At 41.3% G+C, this 19,048-nt stretch overlaps 1 protein-coding gene across 4 annotated transcripts in view; it reads left to right on the top strand.

Moving 5' to 3' along the window:
* Positions 1 to 19,048, top strand: part of ATN1 (atrophin 1) — a 166,872-nt gene that overhangs the window by 68,363 nt on the left and 79,461 nt on the right. For all 4 annotated transcript variants that reach the window (XM_053692835.1, XM_053692834.1, XM_053692836.1 and 1 more), the window contains exon 3: positions 16,895 to 17,032. In XM_053692835.1, the coding sequence (XP_053548810.1) occupies positions 16,895 to 17,032 (138 nt within the window). The remainder of the gene's footprint in view (positions 1 to 16,894; positions 17,033 to 19,048) is intronic.

Raw genomic sequence — 19,048 nt, 5'->3', positions numbered from 1 at the left:
GAGACTCAGGGTATGCCGCAAATTTCTCCACAAGCGTCACAGCCTTTAACACCCGCTCAGGCGCCATCAACTGCATCCTCCTCTTTTACCCTACAGGATATGGCGGCAGTTATGTCATCTACTCTTACAGAGGTTTTGTCTAAGTTGCCAGCATTGCAAGGCAAGCGTGGTAGAAGAGAGGACCAGGTGGTCCAGGCGACTTCTGACTCTCTGATGGCGATCTCCGACATACACTCCCAGGGCTCTGAAGTGGGAGGTAGGGAGACTCTATCTGAAGGGGAATTGTCTGACTCAGGAAGTGCATTGCCCCAGACAGATTCAGACGTGATGTCATTTAGATTTAAGCTTGAACACCTCCGTCTGTTGTTGTGGGAGGTTTTGCTGACTCTGGACGACTGTGACTCTATTGTGGTGCCACTGTGTAAGATGGACAAATACCTAGAGGTCCCTTCTTACTCTGTTTTTCCGGTTCCTAAGAGAATTTCGGAGATTATTACACGGGAATGGGAGAGACCTGGTATTCCATTTTCACCTTCCCCTACTTTTAAGAAAATGTATCCTATAGCTGACACCGTTCGGGATTCTTGGCAGACGGTCCCCTAAGGTGGAGGGAGCTATTTCTACCCTGGCTAAACGTACAACTATCCCTATTGAGGACAGTTGTGCTTTCAAAGACCCTATGGAAAAAAAGTTGGAGGGTCTTCTGAAGAAGCTATATATTCATCAAGGGTTTCTATTGCAACCGACGGCCTGCATTGTACTGGTCACAACTGCGGCTGCCTTCTGATTTGATGCCTTAAAAGAGTCTCTTAAGACTGATACTTCCTTAAAGGAAATTCTGGATAGAATAAAGGCCCTTAAGCTGCCAAATTCTTTTGTTACGCATGCCGCTTTCCAGATCGCCAAAGTAGCGGCTAAGAATGCAGGATTTGCCATTTTAGCGCGCCAAGCCTTATGGTTAAAGTCTTGGTCTGTGGATGTGTCCTCTAAATCCAAACTTTTGGCTATTCCTTTCAAGGGGAAGACCTTATTCGGGCCTGACTTGAAAGAGATCATTTCTGACATTACGGGAGGTAAGGGTCACCTTCTACCTCAGGATAAATCATCTAAGCAGAGGGCCAGACAAAGTAATTTTTGTTCCCTTCGAAACTTCAAGGGAGTCCCTGCTTCCTCTTCCGTTAAAGAGGAAGGGCATTTTGCTCAAGCCAAGTCTGTCTGGCGACCCAACCAGGCTTGGAACAAGGGTAAACAATCCAAGAAGCCCGCTGCTGCTCCCAAGACAGCATGAAGGGGCAGCCCCCGATCCGGGACCGGATTTAGTCGGGAGCAGACTTTCTCTCTTTGTCCAGGCTTGGATAAGAGATGTTCAGGATTCATGGACACTAGAAATCGTGTCTCAAGGGTATCAGCTGGAGTTCAAACATTCCTTCCCAAGGGGAAGGTTCCTGCTTTCACGATTGTCTGTAGACCCGATAAAAAGAGAGGCATTCTTACGTTGTGTAAAAGACCTCTCCACTATGGGAGTAATTTGTCCCGTTCCAATACAGGCACAGGGGCAGGGGTTTTACTCAAATCTTTTCGTGGTTCCCAAAAAAGAGGGAATGTTTCGACCCATTTTAGATCTCAAGAGTCTAAACAAGTTTCTCAGAGTTCCATCCTTCAAGATGGAGACTATTCAGACAATCCTTCCTTTAATCCAGGAGGGTCAATATTTGACTACCATGGACTTAAAGGGTGCATATCTTCATATTCCTATCCACAAAGATCATCACCAGTTCCTAAGATTTGCCTTTCTGGACAAACATTTTCAGTTCGTCGCTCTACCCTTCGGGCTGGCCACGGCACCCAGGATCTTCACAAAGGTTCTATCTAGGGTCTTTGCTGGCGGTTCTCAGACCATGGGGCATTGCAATGGCGCCTTATCTGGACGATATTCTGATCCAGGCGTCGTCTTATCAACTGACAAAGTCTCATACCGACATGGTTCTGTCCTTTCTAAGGACTCATGGGTGGAAGGTGAATCTAGAAAAGAGTTCACTAATTCCACAGACAAGGGTTCCTTTCCTTGGAACTCAGACTCTATATCCATGAAAATCTTCTTGACGGAAGTCAGAAAGTTCAAGATTCTGAATACATGCCGAGCCCTTCAGTCCAATCCTCGGCCATCAGTGGCTTAGTGCATGGAAGTAATTGGATTGATGGTGGCGGCAATGGACATCATTCGATTTGCTCGTTTTCATCTCAGACCTCTACAACTGAGCATGCTCAGACAGTGGAATGGAGATTATGCAGATTTGTCTCCTCAGATAGATCTGGATCAGGAGACAAGAGACTCTCTTCTTTGGTGGTTGTCGCCAAGGGACGTGCTTCCGCAGACCCTCATGGGTGATAGTGACAACGGACGCCAGTCTACTAGGTTGGGGTGCAGTCTGGAATTCCCTGAAGGCTCAGGGTGTGTGGGCTCTACTTCCAATCAATATTCTGGAATTGAGAGCAATATTCAATGCGCTTCAGGCTTGGCCTCAGTTGGCTTTGGCCAAGTTCATCCGCTTTCAGTCGGACAACATCACGACTGTGGCTTACATCAATCATCAGGGAGGAACAAAGAGTTTCTTAGTTATGACAGAAGTTTCCAAAATAATTCGGTGGGCGGAGGCTCACTCTTGTTATCTGTCCGCAATCTACATCCCAGGAGTGGACAACTGGGAAGCGTATTTTTTGAGCAGACAGACGTTTCATCCGGGGGATTGGGAATTCCATCCGGAGGTCTTTGCCACCCTGATTCTCAGATGGGGCAGACCGGAGCTGGATTTTATGGCATCTCGTCAGAATGCCAAGCTCCCGAGATACGGATCCAGATCCAGGGATCCTCAGGCCGAACTGATAGATGCCATGGTAGTGCCTTGGTCGTTCAACCTAGCTTATGTGTTTCCACCATTTGCTCTCCTTCCCCGGGTGATTGCTCGGATCAAACAGGAGAGGGCTTCAGTGATTCTCATTGCTCCTGCGTGGCCTCGCAGGACTTGGTATGCCGATCTGGTGGACATGTCCTCTCTGCCACCGTGGAAGCTTCCATTGAGGCAGGACCTTCTCATTCAGGGACCCTTCCATCATCTGAATCTAATTTCTCTGCAGCTGACTGCTTGGAGATTGAACGCTTGATTTTATCTAAGTGAGGGTTCTCTGATTCGGTCATTGATACCTTGATTCAGGCACGTAAGCCTGTTACTAGAAAAATTTACCATAAGATATGGCGTAAATATCTTTATTGGTGCGAATCCAAGGGCTACTCATGGAGTAGGGTTAGGATTCCCAGGATTTTATCTTTTCTCCAAGAAGGATTGAAGAAAGGGTTGTCAGCAAGTTCCTTAAAGGGACAGATTTCTGCTTTGTCTGTTTTGCTACACAAACGTCTGGCAGATGTTCCAGATGTTCAATCTTTTTGTCAGGCACTGACTAGAATCAGGACTGTGTTTAGACCAATTGCTCCTCCTTGGAGTTTGAATTTAATTCTTAATGTTCTTCAAGGGGTTCCGTTTGAACCCATGCATTCCATAGATATTAAGTTGTTATCTTGGAAAGTTGTATCTTTGGTTGCTATTTCTTCTGCTTGCAGAGTTTCTGAGCTTTCAGCTTTACAATGTGATTCTCCTTATCTTATTTTCCATTCTGATAAGGTGGTGTTACGTACCAAACTTGGTTTTCTTCCTAAGGTTGTTTCTAATAAGAATATTAATCAGGAAATTGTTGTTCCTTCCTTGTGTCCTAATCCTTCTTTTAAGAAGGAGCGTCTGTTACATAACTTGGACATGGTCTGTGCCTTGATGTTTTCATCATCTTCATTATTTGTTGTTTTTTCTGGAAAACGTAGGAGCCAGAAAGCTACGGCTACCTCTTTCTTTTTGGCTGAAGAGTATCATCCGTTTGGCATATGAGACTGCTGGACAGCAGCCTCCTGAAAGAATTACGGCTCATTCTACTAGGGCTGTAACTTCCTCATGGGCATTTAAAAATGATGCTTCTGTTGAACAGATTTGCAAGGCTGCAACTTGGTCGTCTCTTCACACTTTTTCCAAATTTTCCAAATTTGACAATTTTGTCTAGTCCGAGGCTGTTTTTGGGAGAAAGGTTCTTCGAGCAGTGGTGCCTTCCGTTTAGGTTCCTGTCTTGTCCCTCCCTTTCATCCGTGTCCTATAGCTTTGGTATTGTATCCCATAAGTAAGGATGAAATCCGTGGACTCGTCATATCTTGTAAAAGAAAAGGAAATTTATGCTTACCTGATATATCGTAAAAGAAATAAATTTGACGAGTCCACGGCCCACCCTGTTGTTTTTTAGAAAGGTCTGTATTTTTATTAAACTTCAGTCACCTCTGCACCTTGGCTTTTCCTTTTTCTTCCTAACTTCGGTCGAATGACTGAAGTGGGAGGGAAGGGAGGAGCTATATATACAGCTCTGCTGTGGTGCTCTTTGCCTCCTCCTGCTGACCAGAAGGCGATATCCCATAAGTAAGGATGAAATCCGTGGCCTCGTCATATTGTAAAATAAATAAATTTATCAGGTAAGCATAAATTTCCTTTTCGCTGCTCCCCGACAGCGTCACCACTATAATAAAGTTATTAACCCCTAAACCGCCGCCCTCCCACATCACAAACACTATTTAAATATTATTAACCCCTAATCTGCTGTCCGCCCACATCGCCCCCGCTATACTAAAGTTATTAAGCCCTAAACCGCAAGCCCCCCACAACTAAATATACTAAATAAAACTATTAACTCCTACACCGAAAGCCCCCCACATAGCAATAAACTAATTTAAACTAGTAACCCCTAAACCTACCGCCACCCTATCTTTATATTAAAATTACAATTTCCCTATTTTAAATTAAATTAATTTACCTGTAATATTAAAAAAACTAAGTTTAAACTAACAATTAAACTAATATAATTATTAAACTAATATTAAACTAACTACTAATTAAATTAAACTAAACTATACATTAAAAAAATCCTACAATTACAAACTATCCTACAATTACAAAAAAAAAATACTAAGTTATAAAAAATAACAATCACTAAATTACAAAAAATAAAAAACGAAAAAGAATTACACCTAATCTAATAGCCCTATCACAATAAAAAAAAACACCCAAAATAAAAAACCCTAGCCTACAATAAACTACCAATGGCCCTTAAAAGGGCCTTTTGTGGGACATTGCCCCAAAGATGTCAACTTTTACCTGTAAAAAACCCCAGTAAAACCCACAACCCAACCAACCCCCCCCCAAATAAAAAACCTAATTATAACAAAAACCTAAGCTACCCATTGCCCTAAAAAGGGCATTTTATGGGCATTGCCCTTAAAAGGGCATTTAGCTCTTTTATTGCCCAGACCCTAAACTAAAAAAAAAAAACACCCAATAAACCCTTAAAAAGCCTAACACTTAACCCCCTGATGATCCACTTACAGTTTTTGAAGTCCCGCTTGAACGATCTTCATCCCGGCGAAGTCTTCATCCAGATGGCCTCTTCAACTTTATCCCGGCGGCGACGTCCTGATCCAAGCGGCGAGAAGTCTTCATCCAGGGGGCCTCTTCAATCTTTATCCAGGCGGCATCTTCTATCTTGATCCCAGTGGTGCAGAGCAGGTCCATCGTGAAGATATCAGTCGCGGAGCATCCTCTTCATACGGTCGACGCCGTACACTACATCTTCAATGCAAGGGACGCGATTCAAGATGGCGTCCCTTGCATTCCTATTGGCTGAAAATTTTAATCTGCCAATAGGAATTAGGGCTGCTAAAATCCTATTGGCTATTCAAACCAGCCAATAGGATTTAAGCAGCTCTCATTCTTTTGGCTAATTCGAATGAGCCAATAGAATGAGAGCTGCCTAAATCCTATTGGCTATTCATATCAGCCAATAGGATTTAAACAGTTCTCAATGTTTTGGCTAATTCGAATTAGAGGATGCTCCGCGCCGGATGTCTTTAGGATGGACCCACTCCGCGCCTCCGGGATCAAGATAGAAGATGCCGCCTGGATGAAGACTTCTCGCCGCTTGGATCAGGACGTTACCGCAGGGATGAAGATTGAAGAGGCCATCTGGATGAAGACTTAGCCGGGATGAAGATCGTTCAAGCGATCGTCAGGGGGTTAGTGTTAGGCTTTTTTAAGGGTTTATTGGGTGTGTTTTAGTTTAGGGTCTGGGCAGGAAAAGAGCTAAATGCCCTTTTAAGGGCAATGCCCATACAAATGCCCTTTTCAGGGCAATGGGTAGCTTAGGTTTTGGGTTGGGGGGGTTGTAATGTTAGTGGGTCTTAGTAATTTCATTTAAAAAAACCCCACTAATATCTTTAGGGCAATGCCCTACAAAAGGCCCTTTTTAAGGGCCATTGGTATTTTATTCTAGATTAGGTTTTTTATTTTGGGGTGTTTTTTTATGGGTATTAGAATAGGAATATTTTTTTTTTATTTTTGATTATTTTGTGTAATGTATAGTTATTTTTTTTTAGTAAAATAGCTTTTTATCTCAGGGCAATGCCCTACAGAAGGCCCTTTTAAGGGCCCCTAGTAGTTTGGGGGGTGGGGGTTTGTATAGTGTTAGGGGGTGTTTGTATTTTTTGGGAGTAAAAGAGCTGTTTAACTTAGGGCAATGCCCTACAAAAGGCCCTTTTAAGGGCCCTTGGTAGTTTATTCTAGAGTAGGGTTTTTTTATTTTGGGGTGTTTGTTGTTGTTTTTTGGTTTTTTTAAAAAAGGGTATTAGAATAGGAAAAATCTTTATTGTTTTGGATAATTTTGTTTGTTATTTTTTGTAATGGTAGATTTTTTTTATTTTCTGTAATTTTAGTGTTTTTTATTTTTGTAATGTTAGGTTTTATTGTATGACAGGTTAGGTTTTATTTCACAGGTAAGTTTTGTATTTATTTTAACTAGGTAGTTAGTAAATAGTTAATAACTATTTAGTAACTATTCTACCTAGTTAAAATAAATACAAACTTACCTGTGAAATAAAAATAAAACCTAAGCTAGCTACTATATATCAGTTATATTGTAGCTAGCCTAGGTTTTATTTTACAGGTAAGTATTTAGTTTTAACTAGGTAATATTTAGTTAATAATAGTAACTTTAATTTAGATCTAATTTCATTATGTTAAAGTTAGTGGGTGTTAGGGTTAGGGGTTAATATAGTTTAATTTAGGTTGTTACGATGTGGGGGGCTGGCGGTTTAGGGGATAATAGTTTTATTTAGGTAGCGGTGATATCGAGAGCGGCAGATTAGGGTTTAATAACTGTAGGCAGGCGTCGGCGATGTCAGGGGCAGCAGATTAGGGGTGTTTAGACTCAGGGTTTATGTCAGGGTGTTAGGGTTATACGTTAGTTTTATTTTCCCCATAGACATCAATGGGGCTACATTACAGAGCTTTTGTTTCCCGATCGCAGGTGTTAGCCTTTTTTTCGCCGGCTCTCCCCATTGATGTCTATGGGGAAAGCGTGCACGAGTACGTCAAAACACTGCTGCTTTGGTGTGCGGTATGGAGCTCAACGCAGCCATATCGCCCACACAAGCCGGGGTTTTTTAAACTTGTAATGGCAACGCTATAGAAAACTAAATAACGTAACTTTTGTTGCGTTCGTTAATTTCCCTATAGCGCTCAAAACTCGTAATCTTTTTCAAATCTGGATTTTAAGATTTTTGCTCTTGAGGTCTTTTCCTGTTCAATATACTATCTATTTTATATCCTAGAGAATGGTTATTCTGATTCCCTCTTGGGACTGTACTACTATTTCTATGAAATTTGTACTTGTTTTCAGGATTCTTTAGAATTTGAATATAACCTTAGTAGAGCATATTCACGTACTGTTTATATTTTTAGCTCAGCTTTATCTGTGGCTGACATTACTGTTCTCCCATCCTTTGTTGAACAGTTAGCATAAGCAGTTTCAGATTCTTAAGTATATAACTGTTTATTTACTTTAGATGTATTCATTTAATTATGTTTACTATATTTATTATTATGATTTCAAATATATTTTATCATCTCTATCTTGTTAGGATAATAATTTGTTTGATTTCTATTATCTCCACTATTTCTGGAGGTTTAGAGGGGTTTTTTTCTGCCCCACTTTTAGTCCGGTGATGTAGATCAGTTGGTGAATGTCCTGACTACAAACGCTTGTTCTAGATCCAAGGGTCATAGATTCATTTCCTGGCAGGGTTAATACAGCCCTTTGGCCTTTTGAGGTCAATTTATTGTGTACCATTTATATGGGTAATAACTGTTTTTATCAGCTGCTAATTTTGTTAACTCTGAGTGTAAGCACTGAAGAAGCGTTTTTTTTTATCTTTCTGGGAGAAAAACGCTATATAATTACTAGTTATTAGACTGCATCAAGGTGTGGTTCTAAACCAGTCCTTTTGGTGGGGGCAGATTAAATTGTTTTTGGATGAATTCAGTCCAAAATCTATATTATTCTTAGGGTTTGAATAGATGTTTTGGAATAAGACCTTCGATGGGAAGAATCTTTCTTTCTCAGTACACTCTGTGATTTTTTTTCAGGAGTGATTTTACCAGTTCTTTAGCAGGAACAGGAATGGGGTTTCTATTCAATTCTATTCTTTGTCCCAAAGAAGGAAGGTTTATTCAGTCCAATTTTGGATCTGAAGACTTATATTGCTTTGTTAGAGTCTCAACTTTCAAGTTGGCGAATGCCTTTTTGTTCATCAAGGTCATTTCATGTCCTCTCCATTTTAATAGGATGTTTATCCTCATATTTTATTTCATTCAGACCACTTGTGGTTTCTGAGATTCTATTTTTAGATAAGCTTTACCAATTTGTCGCTTTTCCATTTGGTTTAGCAACAGCTTTATGAATATTTTCAAAGGTTCTGGGTGTCCTTCTTTCTGTAATAAGACAGTAGGGTATTGTGGTGTTTCCTTATTTGGATGGTATCTTGATATTAGCTTAATCTTTTCTTTTATTGGAATCTCTCATAAATCGACTAGTTTTGTTTCTTCAAGACATGGTTAGAGGATTTAATTTACCTAAGAGTTTTGTGATTCCTCAGACAAGGGTCACTTCTGTTTTGTGTTTTTAGATGGATTCAGTGTTCATGACTTTGTCTTTATCGGACAAGAGTCATTTGTTTGGTGTTAGCCTGTCTAACTTACAGTCTAGAACATTCCTTTCAGTGGCTATGTGCATGGAAATTTTAGGTCTCATAACTGCAGCATCGGGCGTGCTTTGCATACTGAATCAATGGTGCTGGGATTGTTTTCAGATATCACAGTTGATATTCTTAAATCCCAACACTCAACTCTCTCTGATTTGGTGATTAGACTATCAACGTTTTATTCAAGGGGCCTCCTTTTCTTCGTCCTTCCTGGACTGTATTCTTAATGGATGCAAGTCTTGCTGGTTAGGGAGCTGTCTGAGGGTGTCTGTTAGCACTAGGGGTTTGGAAACTTCAAGAGACGAGGTTTTCAATCGATATTTTGAAACTCTGTGCTATGTCAGAGCTCTTTCAGGCTTGGCTTCTTTTAAGAGAGAACTTTTCATTTTGCTTTCAGACTATCACAACTGTGGCATATGTCAATCATCAAATTGGGACTTGCAGTTCCTTAGCAATTAAGAAGTATCTTGATTACGTTCTTAGGTGGATTTCATCTCCTGTCTAATTTCTACGATTTATATCTCAGGTTTAGACATTTGGGAGGTGGATTATCTCAGCCTCAGTCTTTACATTCGGGAGAGTGGTATCTCTATACAGATGTGTTCTCTCAATTTCCCAGGTACCTTTTCAGGTCCAGGGATCCTCATGTGGAAATGATGAATGCATTAGCAGTGTCTTGGTTTTACATCCTGGCTACATCTTTCTGCCTCTGTTTTTCTTCCAAAGGTGATCTCCAAGATCATATTGGAACAGTCTCACGTGTTTCTGATAGCATCAGCAGCATGGCCTCTCAGGTTTGGTATGTGGATCTTGTTCGGATGTCCAGTTGCCATCAGGATTTCAAATTACTAATTTGAAGGTTTGGAAATTGTTTAGTATTTAGTCATAGAGGTTTCTCTGACTCAGTTTTTATCACTATGTTGCAGGCCTATAAGTCTGTTTTAAGGAACATGTATTATCCGGTTTAGAAAACCTATATTTTATGGTGTTCTTCTCATAAATTCTTTTGGCATTCTTTTACAATGTCTAGAATTATACAGTTTCTTCATGATGGTTTGGATAAAGGTTTGTCTGCAAGTACTTTGAAGGAACAAATCTCTGCTCTTTCTGTTTTATTTCATAGAAAGATTGCTAATCTTCCTGACATTCACTGTTTTGTTCAGGCTTTGGTTCGTATCAAGCCTGTCATTAAATCAATCTCTCCTCCTTGGAGTCTTAATTTGTTTTTTAAGGCTTTGCATGCTCCTCCGTTTGACCCTTTGCATTCTTTGGATATTAGACTACTTTCTTGGAAAGTATTGTTCCTTTTGGCTATCTCTTCAGCTAGAAGAGTTTCTTAATTGTCTGCTTTCTCTTGCGAGTCTCCTTTTCTGATTTTCCATCAGGATAAAGCTGTTTTACGGACTTCGTTTAAATTTTTTCCTAAAGTTTTGAATTCTAACAACATTAGTAGGGAAATTGTTGTTCCTTCTTTGTGTCCTAATCCTAAGAATACTCTTGAAAGAATTTTACATTCTTTGGGTGTTGTAAGAGCTTTGAAATATTATGTCGAAGCTACTAAATATTTCAGAAAGACTTCTAGTCTGTCTGTTGTTTTTTTCTGGTCATAGGAAAGGTCAGAAAGCCTCTGCCATTTCTTTGGCATCTTGGTTAGCGCTTTGGATTCACAAGGCTTATTTGGAGGCGGGACAGTCTCTGCCTCAGAGAATTACAGCTCTTTCTACTAAATCAGTCGCCACTTCTTGAGCTTTTAAAAATGAAGCTTCGGTTGATCAGATTTGCAAAGCAGCAACTTGGTCTTCTTTGCATACATTTACTAAATTTTACCATTTTAATATATTTGCTTCTTCTAAAGCAGTCTTTGGTAGAAAAGTTTTTCAGGCAGCTGTCTCAGTTTGATTCTTCTGCTTATGATTTAAGTTTTTTTCTTGAAATTTATAAGAGAGACTTATTTTTTGTATGATTTAATTTTTCAGCGGAAATAAACTGTTTTTATTTTATCCCTCCCTCTCTAGTGACTCTTGCGTGGAGTTCCACATCTTGGGTTTTTCTATCCCATACGTCACTAGCTCATGGACTCTTGCCAATTACATGAAAGAAAACATAATTTATTTAAGAACTTACCTGATAAATTCATTTTTTTCATATTGGCAAGAGTCCATGAGGCCCACCCTTTTTATGGTGGTTATGATTTTTGTATAAAAGCACAATTATATTTCCAGTTCCTCTTTTGTTATGCTTTTTTTACTTCTTATTTTATCACCTCACTACTTGGCTATTTGTTAAACTGAATTGTGGGTGTGGTGAGGGGTGTATTTATAGGCATTTGAGGTTTGGGAAACTTTGCCCCTCCTGGTAGGATTGTATATCCCATACGTCACTAGCTCATGGACTCTTGCCAATATGAAAGAAATGAATTTATCAGGTAAGTTCTTACATAAATTGTTTTTTCTCTGAATGTTTTGTCTCACACCATATAGTATGAATCACATATTTTTAAATGACACCGTATAAAGAGGTCACCTGTTAATACTTTAAAATAAGTAGAATCAACACATAATGACATTATATTAGGATCTACATCTTTTAACCATGTCCTAAATAGGACCTTTGTGTCACTTTCATTTTGTAATCTTTATTATTTATACTAGTTAGTATTACGATATTTACTTATATGTTATATATTGACCCCCTAGAAGTTTTTGATCAGTTCAGTATTAAATGTAACCATTTTCATAAATCATGTTTAGTATAAAAATGATCATATCTGTATTAAAATGTTCAACTCAACCGTCAACGAGCATGGCAGCATAGCATGGGAGCTCTGTGATAGAAATCTAAGAAAAGCGACAGGAATACTGAATAAGATGACCTAAAATCCTCCTCTGGTCATAATTAAGTCCCATGAACACATATAGAGAAACCAGAGTGGCTGTATGAATACCCGAAACCAACACCTCCACTTAAGGCCTACACTCCCCGTAACTAAGAGCTGAAGCACCTGGATCCTCAGAATACAAGCAGCGCGGTACATACAAAAGCACTATACCGCTTTTTATTACTACCAACTGCTACAAGCGACTGTTGAGGGGAAATGGAGGCTGCACTACTTCTAGCTCTAAAAGGATTAGGTGACAAACTGGATTACCACTACACCCAGCTTTCACGTTGTTTCACCGAAATTCGCGGCACTTGCAGTCTCCAAGATGGTGCTCTACTTTCTTCTATACCACCTCCTGAATCCGCAGTGCTAACTATGACTGGTGTGGACTGGCTTGTGCAACAGGAGGCTCTCCCGCAGGAAGAATCAGAAGACTCCACTTACACGATGGCGGGAGCACAGTGGGGAGAGACTGTGATCCACTTTCCCATATACCAGCAGAGAGATGCGACTGAGACCCGTCCGTTGCCGGCTATTTGGAGACTTCTTAAAGATAGAATGATCGATGTCCAGTACTCTCTACTATCAGCTGGATTATGGGACTCTTGGAACATCATCCTCAAAGCACACCCAAGTCCCCTGCTGAACTACAAGACAGGTGTCGGCTAAGTCAGAGATAGCCACTCTTGGGCTGATCACCGACTGTCAGCAACGGTAGAGACTTATCTTTTCATATAGCAGAGACCCTGTCGTACATGAAAACCAAACGGTTTGATAACGCAGCCTGTGCATATATCCTTGACACCCTGCAGAGCTCTCCTGAACTTTTCATAAGTATACTACACCATGTTTGCCGTTTTTCTTCGTTTACAGCACGTTTAATACTTTTTATCACCTCTTCTTTGTTGAGAGGGTATAAAACTTTTCCCTTACTATGTATGCTGGTAATCACTTCAGGGCTACAGACATATTACTGATACCGTCCCATACTCTGGGGCTCGCAATAACTCCTCCATTTATACCAGATAAACGCTACTCACCCCATATTACTATGTCATTTTTCACACTCCTTTCTGTGAGGTATCACTTATATAATGGTCCTAATGTAAGGCATCTTTAGCTAATGACAAGTGGCTACAAGGGAACCTCCCATCATAAAATCTGTTTTAGTTAACCCTAATATGTGCTGCGTATAATGTTAACACACCCCTACTCTTCAGTAGCATATTTATTTTAAAGTTCCAGAGTTGGTTATGATATACCTGTTTTATCTATGTATCCACACTACAGAGCTTGATGATTACTACTATGTGGTTAGACTGGAATCACACATTTGTGTTCTAAAGACCTATTGATGTACCCTTACCTAGTTTATAATCTGTTTTGAGTTACCCTTTCAGGGCTATACACTTAGAGATACACATATACTGATACTATACAAAAGCCACCTTTAAAGTAATGGTGTGGGGTCACTTTATATTGTGTTATTACTAGATAGGAGGACCTTTAGCGTCTTTCCATGTATTGGTTGGTATCTTAACTTGCCATAGGAGAATATTATGAAAGTTTACCTTCAAGTTTACTTAGATTTTTGTGCTCTATTTTTCACCATAGGAGGTTTTCCATATAGTTAGATTAAATAATAGCTCATATGGGTTATTCAGATATATCTTGCTATTGTTTTCTTTTAGGTTCTCAATATATCTGATACCCTGGAGAGGTACTAACCCACAGGAAGAGCAGGATAACCTGTTTTATGTTATTGGAGACATGAAATACCCACTATACCTAACCGTTTCATATCCCCCTAATGTTATTTTAGTAACAATGTCATTATCATATGATCGTTCCTCAGTTTATGTTTGAAGATACTTAGCCCCAATCTCTCCATAACCTCTGTTAATACCAGGTTACTAGAGGGACTCTATGCATCGTGTGACCAAAGATAGCTCTACAGAGAAAGTTAAATAATAGACTGCAATCTGCATAAAATGACTGAACTCCTAAGCTGTATATACATTTGCTAAGTTAATGACACCCTATTAGAGACGCACAGATACCAGCTGTCTATATGAATAATACTGCTGTATATTGTGGAGGAGGTTGTATTAACCATGCGTTTATAGGTTGTATTTATATGACTGTTTATAACTTGGATAAGGTCTCCTTGTGTGTACATTGGTATGGACCGCCTTTTTCAATAGCAACTTACATATGTACACCACTAAAGCTACAGCCATATTGTGTCATAACTGTACAATCCTGTTATAACTGCAGCGTGTTTTCTCTCTTATGTGGATATTGTAAGCAGCTAATGTATATGGTTTGCACTCTCACATTTTTTTCTCTGCCATATTTAGACCTAGTACAACTCAACAGATACAAGCCAGTATTATCCTAGCGTATACCCCGTGGGGCTACCCTTTATGTCCAAGCCTTTCCCTTTACGTGTTGCAACATGAGAAGGTTAGAAATGCCCATGCAAGCGACTCCCTTATCTCTCTTAAATTACCCCACTGTATAGTGGTTAGAGACTTTACAATACCTCTTCATAAATGTCATTTATTACATGTTGAGGGTGGGTTATTTTGCAGCTGGTGGTTCCTTATGCCCTTTACTTACACTGTGGTTTTACATGTGCAGCTTGCTATTATGACTTAAACTACCTTAAGGGAAATTTTTTCAATTCTGATCCCACTCTATATATAGCTCCCTTTAAGCTTGTATGTGAGGGACACATAGCTTTCTCTGGCCGTTGCTCTCTGTCATTCACCACCTTCATATGACCCCTCTCCTTCCTTTCCCGCCGGCATTTATTACCTGCGGGTCATATCCCTACTCCTTTTACCCGCATCGCCTATAGTTGGCACCTCCCCAGGAGAGGGGTTCATGTAGTAATCCCTTCCCTTTCGTACATATATATATAAATGTCCCCCCCTGTCTATATCCTTTCTAGGAAGCTACCCTTTCTTTCACATGCCCTAGTTTCATTTTACTTGAGACGTAGATTAAGAATAATCCCAATAGGAGTGTACCCAAAAGCCCTGTGATCCAATCCCATTCCATTTTAAATAGCCCTGTAGTCTGTACTTTCATAACATTTTAACTGGCTCCGCCCCCCCCTTTTCCACTTCATTATGAGCAGCTCTTGCCCGCTGTATTTCCTACCCCCCCATACACTCAGGCCTACGGGAGGCCTGACAAAAGCCAGCTCCCTATCTCCCCCTATTTTCAGCTTATGTAATATCCCTTATCTTGGAGTAGGGACCACTTGTTACCTGTTTTAGAAAAAAAATAATTGAGGTTTCATCTCTATATGTTTCAGTCACGCATCTTTTACATATACTGTTCTGCATCTTATACTCAAGGTTATAAAGGTAGCATCACAGTCTATGTTAACTGTTATCCTTCTGTTATTGACCTGGATATACTCCATGTCACTGATTCTTACTTTTATATTAATATTGAACTACTATGGACTAGATACTATTATAACACATACTACATTAGCACACCGATGTTTTAATCCTTGTATAGATTCCATATGTGAAATGTATTAGTTTCTCTGTTGTTTTTGTTCCGTGCCTGGACATACTCTCTATTGTGTTGATTCCACTCAATGTCTCAATAAAAAAAAAATATTTAAAAAAAAATAAAAAAATAAAATGTTCAACTCAAGATTGGACCAGATCTGCACCTTTAAATTCTCAGAATCTCCAAAAGTGGGAGGACAATCAATGAAGTAAATCTACATAAAAGATGGGTGAATGGGCTCCTTAGAGACATCTTGAAAAAAGGCTGTACCAGCTGAAGCGCGTTGATTGATTGTTTCTAAGTCTCTTTTGTATGAAGACACAAGATCACAGAGCGCTCTGTAAGACTTTTGAAGTCTAATTTAGTGGATACGTTAACAGTGTGATTTGTTGGCATCATTGTATCGCTCAAGTTTAAAGTTCCCACTGGCTATTCCCGGTAATCCAGCTTCCCGATTGGCTGAAAAATTACCACCTGACCTGGAACTAACAGCGGGATGATCTAAGAGAAACGCCAAGCCGTAAGAGTAAACCGGAGGGTCTAGACGTGTAAAATTTGTAGCTGAGAGGAAGCGGAGAAGCCAGCATCTAGAGGTTTCATATTCTGGTTTTGTAATCGAGGAGCTCCTCTGAATATTAGCACATTCCTACTGAATCACAGCGATCCACTTATCCTTTCATACCCACACCCACTAAGATACAAGACGCAAGATTTAGTATCTGTCGCTGTTTTTATGAAGATTGTTTTACTAACTAATAACTGTCCTCATCACTTTGGACTAAACCTTTTTTGCAAAGTTTGATCCATATATAGACCTAGCATTTGGATCTCTCCTTTTAGATATATGGCCATTTAGCATTCGCTTATAATTTTACCACTGGTGTTTTTTTTATATTGTAGTGTTTTAATAAACCATTTGTTTTATTTCCTGTTCAATATTGTTTCCATTGCATTTGTATATAATTGTACACCTGATGTTATTGCAACCTCAACTCCGTAGCTTGTCACAAGCGCGCCCTTTCTTTTTGTTTTCATAGTCATACGCAGGCTCGGGCTCCCTGCTCATAGTCATACGCAGGCTCGGGCTCCCTGCTCATAGTCATACGCAGGCTCGGGCTCCCTGCTCATAGTCATACGCAGGCTCGGGCTCCCTGCTCATAGTCATACGCAGGCTCAGACTCAGACTTATACTCACAAACAGCCAGTCTGTGACATGCACACTGCCACACTTTAGATTATTTTTATCTTGAAGTTTTTATGTCTTTCCTTCCTTCCTCACTATTTTCCTTCTTTTTTCTCGGAAGATGTCAATGAGGAGCGGGAGGAAAAAGGAGAGTTCTGGCCCCCGAGAGGAGAGGAGGGCTAGAGGGCGAGCATCACCTGGGGCTATCAGCACATCCAGCAGTGACAGTAAGAGCGAGAAGGGACGGCCAAGCTGCAAGGTGAGACTGTGGAGGCAGAGCAGGAGAGACTGATGAGACACAGGGTAATAGGGGACAAAATAGTAATCTCAGGAGGCAGCAAGTGTGTGTAGGAGGCAGCGAGTGTGTGTAGGAGGCAGCGAGTGTGTGTAGGAGGCAGCGAGTGTGTGTAGGAGGCAGCGAGTGTGTGTAGGAGGCAGAGCGGGAGAGACTGATGAGACACAGGGTAATAGGGGACAAAATAGTAATCTCAGGAGGCAGCAAGTGTGTGTAGGAGGCAGCAAGTGTGTGTAGGAGGCAGAGCGGGAGAGACTGATGAGACACAGGGTAATAGGGGACAAAATAGTAATCTCAGGAGGCAGCAAGTGTGTGTAGGAGGCAGAGCGGGAGAGACTGATGAGACACAGGGCAATAGGGGACAAAATAGTAATCTCAGGAGGCAACAAGTGTGTGTAGGAGGCAGAGCGGGAGAGACTGGTGAGACACAGGGTAATAGGGGACAAAATAGTAATCTCAGGAGGCAGCAAGTGTGTGTAGGAGGCAGAGCGGGAGAGACTGATGAGACACAGGGTAATAGGGGACAAAATAGTAATCTCAGGAGGAAGCAAGTGTGTGTAGGAGGCAGAGCGGAAGAGACTGATGAGACACAGGGCAATAGGGGACAAAATAGTAATCTCAGGAGGCAGCAAGTGTGTGTAGGAGGCAGCGAGTGTGTGTAGGAGGCAGCGAGTGTGTGTAGGAGGCAGCGAGTGTGTGTAGAAGACAGAGCGGGAGAGACTGATGAGACACAGGGCAATAGGGGACAAAATAGTAATCTCAGGAGGCAGCAAGTGTGTGTAGGAGGCAGAGCGGGAGAGACTGATGAGACACAGGGCAATAGGGGACAAAATAGTAATCTCAGGAGGCAGCAAGTGTGTGTAGGAGGCAGCAAGTGTGTGTAGGAGGCAGAGCGGGAGAGACTGATGAGACACAGGGTAATTGGGGACAAAATAGTAATCTCAGGAGGCAGCAAGTGTGTGTAGGAGGCAGAGCGGGAGAGACTGATGAGACACAGGGTAATTGGGGACAAAATAGTAATCTCAGGAGGCAGCAAGTGTGTGTAGGAGGCAGAGCGGGAGAGACTGATGAGACACAGGGTAATAGGGGACAAAATAGTAATCTCAGGAGGCAACAAGTGTGTGTAGGAGGCAGAGCGGGAGAGACTGATGAGACACAGGGCAATAGGGGACAAAATAGTAATCTCAGGAGGCAGCAAGTGTGTGTAGGAGGCAGAGCGGAAGAGACTGATGAGACACAGGGCAATAGGGGACAAAATAGTAATCTCAGGAGGCAGCGAGTGTGTGTAGGAGGCAGCGAGTGTGTGTAGGAGGCAGCGAGTGTGTGTAGGAGGCAGCGAGTGTGTGTAGGAGGCAGCGAGTGTGTGTAGGAGGCAGAGCGGGAGAGACTGATGAGACACAGGGCAATAGGGGACAAAATAGTAATCTCAGGAGGCAGCAAGTGTGTGTAGGAGGCAGAGCGGGAGAGACTGATGAGACACAGGGTAATAGGGGACAAAATAGTAATCTCAGGAGGCAGCAAGTGTGTGTAGGAGGCAGCGAGTGTGTGTAGGAGGCAGCAAGTGTGTGTAGGAGGCAGCAAGTGTGTGTAGGAGGCAGAGCGGGAGAGACTGATGAGACACAGGGCAAAGGGGACAAAATAGTAATCTCAGGAGACAGCAAGTGTGTGTAGGAGGCAGAGCGGGAGAGACTGATGAGACACAGGGTAATAGGGGACAAAATAGTAATCTCAGGAGGCAGCAAGTGTGTGTAGGAGGCAGCAAGTGTGTGTAGGAGGCAGAGCGGGAGAGACTGATGAGACACAGGGCAATAGGGGACAAAATAGTAATCTCAGGAGGCAGCAAGTGTGTGTAGGAGGCAGAGCGGGAGAGACTGATGAGACACAGGGTAATAGGGGACAAAATAGTAATCTCAGGAGGCAGCAAGTGTGTGTAGGAGGCAGCAAGTGTGTGTAGGAGGCAGAGCGGGAGAGACTGATGAG

Source organism: Bombina bombina, chromosome 9, assembly GCF_027579735.1.
Source record: "Bombina bombina isolate aBomBom1 chromosome 9, aBomBom1.pri, whole genome shotgun sequence".
NCBI lineage: Eukaryota > Metazoa > Chordata > Amphibia > Anura > Bombinatoridae > Bombina > Bombina bombina.
Note: the sequence above shows the minus strand (reverse complement) of the source record. Positions and strands in the feature narration are given on the sequence as shown.